Source organism: Egretta garzetta, unplaced genomic scaffold (assembly GCF_000687185.1).
Source record: "Egretta garzetta isolate BGI_Z169 unplaced genomic scaffold, ASM68718v1 scaffold19, whole genome shotgun sequence".
Taxonomy (NCBI): Eukaryota; Metazoa; Chordata; class Aves; order Pelecaniformes; family Ardeidae; genus Egretta; species Egretta garzetta.
Genome location: NW_009260768.1, coordinates 200,868 through 206,119, shown reverse-complemented (window position 1 = coordinate 206,119; position 5,252 = coordinate 200,868). Strand labels below are relative to the sequence as shown.

Genomic DNA, 5,252 nt, shown 5'->3' with positions numbered 1-5,252 from the left:
CGGCAGGCATCCTCAAGTGCCCCGGGTTAGGTCTCTGGGGGTCCAGGGGAGGCAGCAAATTCAGAGGCATCACTTTCTGTTTTGCCTCCCTGGCAGTTTGGGAAGCATTTTTGGATGGCCAGAGAAGTAACGTTCTCTTGGAGCTTTGTCTGCTGACAGCCCCTCCGTGCTGATGTCTGGCCAGCCTGGGCTGTGGCCACTTTGCCACCTACTAAGTTGCCCGGGGCTCCCTGTTGAGAGCCCTGGGCAGACTCTTGAGAGCAGCCTGTGCTAAAGTACACCCCCCCACCACCACCACAGCAGGACAGCAGAGCGTTTCCCTGGAGCCTCTCACCCTTACACCATTGCAAACCTGTGGTTTACCTGCCTCAAAGCCCATCATTTAAGAGCCATTTCCAAGTGGGAAAACAAACAGCCTGAAGCAGCGAGCAGCACACGGCATCTGGCAATCATAGCCCAGAGCCAAGATCAGCCCAGGTCATGGGGTACAAGATAAGAATCACAGACACCAGTCTCCTACCTGGAAATATCATTACCTTTGCAGCACTGCTTTGCATTTAGTGTGTCTAAACAAAGAGTGCTTTGATGGGTGGCAACGCTCCACTGATGTGAACCTGCTGGCCACCACCACCAGCACAAAGGCTGTGTGTTGGTATTCTGGGCTGGCTGCTGATTTAAGACCTAGATGTTGCTGCTTGCTATATCTGGAACTGAGCAGAGCCGGCGCTTGGCGTGACTGCGCCTTGTGCTATGTGCCCACACCCACTGCCATTAGCAGTGAAAGCAAAGCTTCCACAGCCCTCACAAGTCACTCTGTCAATGTGGATGGATCAGCTCCTTGCTTAGGAAACTGCTACCTTTTATGTCCCAAAGGTCCCATCTGCAGCCTCCCATGGAGAGCTGTGCCTGTTCCTCCAGCAGCCACAGGACCATATCAATGGATGATAGTTTGCAGTCTTACAGCATTACTGTGAGCTGCCTTCTGTAGGCTGCAGTAGCCTTAGATGGAAAGCGGGATTCTTGGGTTTGTTACCTCATGTGGTTTAGGTTGAGAGTGGAAACTGAAGTTGTGCCTTCACAGATCACTGTACAAGGAACCACCCGTTTCTTCTACATGCAGGGACCCTTGCTATCACCTGGAGGCCACAAGGTCTGAACTAGCAAGCTTTTTCCTTGTCGTTGCAGCTCCCTGGCAATTGGAACCACAACTGGATACAGGCTTTTCTCCTTAAGTTCTGTGGAGCAACTGGACCAGGTCCACAAAAGCAGTAAGTCTCCTGTTTTGCTGCAGTGGAATATTGGCTGACAGACTCTGCCTGTATTACTGCACTTCAGTCTGCCTTGAGGGGGTGATTCTGCTCACTGCCGTTGCACGCACAGCATCCATTTCTGTTGTACCCATATTAGGAGAAGAACGGTCCTTGTTATTGCACTGTAAACAGCAGGCTTTAAAGTGGGCTACAGCCTTGGAGAAGCTTCTGAACAGTGAGCAGTACTTTAACAAAGTTGAAGGAGCCCCACAAGTTGAGAGTCCAGCTTCTTTTTCCACTGCTGTCAGTCTGACAGCAGCAGTTTGTCCTGCAAACCAGCATTCACAGGTAGTTTACCACCAGCACGTTTCAGATACCTGGTCAGGAGACTGCAGAATCCCAGCACAGATGGTGGATAACTCACAGGCTTTTAGTCCAATGTGCTATTTACTAGCAAGATTTTTTTTTTAGCAGGTTTCCCATGTAAGAAGGTCATTCACAGCAGGCTGTCAGGTGTGCTCAGAGCAGCATGCAATGCTCTTAACAGCCCAAAACAAGTTCAGGCCTCATAGAACATGTACTCTAGTCTGGTTCAGGCCATGGTCAGAGGTACTTTAGCTGAGATGTATCAAAGATATGCCTCAGCTGGGAGATGCTAATCTCTCTCCACTGGCTACAGAGGGAGCCTCAGCAACCAGACATAGCTGCATCATCTGGAACAAAGTCCAGACTCCTTTCCTCTTTGCCCCACAGGGTAACTCAGGTGCTATCCAGCAGCAAGCCATAGACTTATTTTAAAATTATTAGAAGTTGGGCAGGGGGGGAATCCAAAGTCAAGACCAAAAGCCAGAGAGAAACACATCCCTGCTGGCGACACACTCAAAAGTAACAGGCTAAGACACAAGCAGTCCCCATACCCCCAACACAGGACAACCTGAGCACCAAGGACCATTCAGGACACCAAGAGTCCTAGTCCCTGATGATTTAGGTGCAGGTCCACCAGAACCATTGTAATGGTACCCTCTCAACATGGTTTCTGCAAGACATACCACACCACTGTTCACAGCCATGCTAGAGCTCTCTAGGCACCACAACCCCAGTAACAGGGAGAGCTTTAACACATCAGCCTTCCCTAAGGAGGCTGGGAGAAATCAGACACCATGCAGAATAAACAGCAAGTTACACACAACTTGTTTCTTACCTCAGTAAGCTCTAGCTTGCTCACCCCCTCCAGAAAAGCCCCTAACCAAGCTGCCTGAGCTCCTCCTTTTTATATCCCCTTCCCAAGGATTAGCTTCAGCTGGAGGGCCCTGCCCAGGAGAGGCACAACAGCACTGCCAAAGGGGGCTGGCTTAAATCCTGCCTTCAGGGGAAGGTTCATTAATCCCTTCCTGCTCTGACCTAAATGCTTTGTGCCAGGTATGAGAAATTTTTAACAAAAGCACATGTTGGAACACCTTAGCACCGAGTCTTCCAACCCAATTACCTCCTGAGTTGAGTCTCACTGATCGCTGCAAACAAGCCAACTATAAGCCAAGCTAAAGACTCTGTCTTGCTTTCCTTCTGTGCCCAGATGAAATCCCAGATGTTTACATCGTGGAACGTCTGTTCTCCAGCAGCCTTGTGGTTGTGGTCAGTCATACCAAGCCACAGCAAATGAATGTCTACCACTTCAAGAAAGGGACTGAGATCTGCAACTATAGCTATTCCAGTAACATACTGTCCATCCGGCTGAATCGTCAGGTAAGAGGCTGGGGGAAGGGGTTAGCCAGAGTTGTCCCACTCTGGCTCTTTGCTGGTGTTGACTTTCCAGCTGGGACCCTGCTGGCAGCCTGGGTAGGTTTGCACAGAGACTGTGAGGTGGGACCGGGGGGGAGGTAGGTACGTGTCCTCTTCTGTCAACTCCACTTCAGGCTTGGTAACATCCAAGAGAGGAGCAGGATGGCTGTGGCCATCATCTGCCACAACTGTGCTTCAGTAAGATGAAGCTAACTCCTTGTTTTCGTAGTAGTTACACAAAGACTTTCTGTTGTCTGCTGTCTGACATCTTGCCTATTCAGCACGCAGCTCTGCCAGAAAAACACCTTTTCATTTTCCTCCCTCCCTTGGGTTCCACATCCTGAGTTCAGGCCCGCCTCTGCCATCTTGGTTGCAAATGAGACCTTCAAAGCTGGTAACAAAACCCAGGAGTACCTTGAACTCCGTGGATGAGGCGAAAGGCTGCTTCTCAAGTACTGCTAGCAGCCTTGTTTTATTTTTAAAGGTATAGAAAACATTTCAGGCCACTTAGAATAAGGCTTTTAGAGTGTTATTCTCTGAACTGACACAGCCTCATGCAGCCCTGAACCCTTCTGGAGGATTTTAAGTCACCTTTTCATTTTGCCCATAATTATTTTCAAAGTATATGCCATAAGAAGCAGAGGACATTTTACAATGAAGAAATAAGCAGTCTGTGTAATTGTATATAATCAACCTCTCCTCAGTTAGCAACACTGAGTCCTGCAGTAAGGCTCTCCCATAAGGAAACTCTGGGTTGAGTTTCCAGTAAAGCTGTGTTTGACCAGAAGTTCCTGTACTACAATTAAATCTGTCCTAAATTGATTTTTTTCACTTACAACGGAGCTGGCAAAATAAGGACTTCCTTTGAATTGCAGATAGATGTATATGTATAAAAATAAACTGGGAGGTTCTGCTTAGCAGCTCTAGGGGATCAGTGTGAGAATAAAATAAGTTTGGGCTTTTTCCCACCCACCGCTCTGGAGATTGCCTGAAGATGACGCATAGGCCCAGCTTTGCAGCCGTGTTCCTTGGCTGCCTTATGAGCTTGGGTTCAAATCCTGGGCTGAGCTCATCCTCCAGCCATAACACAGACAAACCTGGAGAGGTTTGAAGATGCTGCAGATACTTGGGTGGATAGAAGAGAAATCACTGTTTCAATCTGCATTCAAGATTTAAGCTGGCAGCAGTCGGGCTCTGCACATCCTGTGACGTTTGAGCCTTTTGCCTGGGCTTCTGTATGAAAACTGTACTTTGTTAAAAGTCCCCAGAAAGCCATATCCCATGCAAGGCATTAACAGAAGAAAATGGTGGCAAATAAAACAGGAACAGGTCTCAAACAAGTGGTGCATGTTTCTATTTGGTCTCTCTCTGGAAAAGTCCTTGGTTGCTGTTGATCCATGGGAATCCTTTGGTCCAAGCTCCGTTATGACTATCAAGTGTGTTAAGGTAGATCGCGATGTGGCTCAAAGTGGGGAATAAGGCTGTGCTGTGGGGCTGGAGAGAAGCTCTCCCGCCGCCTCTCTGGGTTTTCATTCACTGCTGAAACCCTGCTGAGCTCTTGGGAGAGGTTTGATTCTTTTTCCTGGCTGTGTCCATACCCAGCACCTTTAAGTCCTCAACACACAACTCAGTTCCCCAACCCAATTTCTGTCAAACTGAAGTACTAAAGAAAAATACTGGTACACAGTAACATTCCGTACAAGACGCGGTGCCCTGTACCCTGTGTAGCCGTCACAACACCAGGCACCTTCTCTGCGGCTCCGCCTGTGTCCACAGTGAGGATAAAACCCATTCCTCATCTCAGTAGGGTTTGCACTGATGTTAGCATGGGCTACAGGGCTGCATGGAGGGCAGGAGGCAGAGAACCAGCCCTCCCCGACTCGTGGTGAGCTTCTCCAGGCCTCCTCCGCTTGTTCACCTCCCACCCCTGTCACTTTCCTGGATTTTGTCCCCTCTTGGTGCCAGCATCTCTTGCTGCAGCTCTGGCTGTTGCTTTGCTGTCATCTGGAAACCTCCCTTCACCTGTACATCAATAGCAGCGCGCTTTGCAGTTCTGGGAAAGCATATGGTGGCTTTGCCCAAATCAGCTGTATAAATATTACTCTGACGGTCTCCGCTAGCAAGTTGATGGCTGTTACTGGAGAAAAGGCAAAGTCTTCCTGGAAATGCAAAATGGCTCTGACACAGCCCCAGATGCTGTGGTTAGCAGGAATAGAAGTGGGA

General features: G+C 49.0%; 1 protein-coding gene across 4 annotated transcripts in view; it reads left to right on the top strand.

Moving 5' to 3' along the window:
- The first annotated feature begins 1,186 nt into the window (after positions 1–1,186).
- The window catches only part of WIPI1 (WD repeat domain, phosphoinositide interacting 1), a 23,055-nt gene continuing 18,989 nt past the window's right edge, over positions 1,187–5,252 (top strand). For 2 of the 4 annotated variants that reach the window (XM_035901565.1, XM_035901564.1), the window contains exons 1-2: positions 1,187–1,268; positions 2,824–2,993. In XM_035901565.1, coding sequence (XP_035757458.1) covers positions 2,907–2,993 — 87 coding nt within the window. In that variant the 5' untranslated portion in view covers positions 1,187–1,268; positions 2,824–2,906. Of the gene's footprint in view, positions 1,269–2,823; positions 2,994–5,252 lie in introns of those variants that run through there. The other 2 variants (XR_004842929.1, XM_035901563.1) reach the window with 1 other exon arrangement.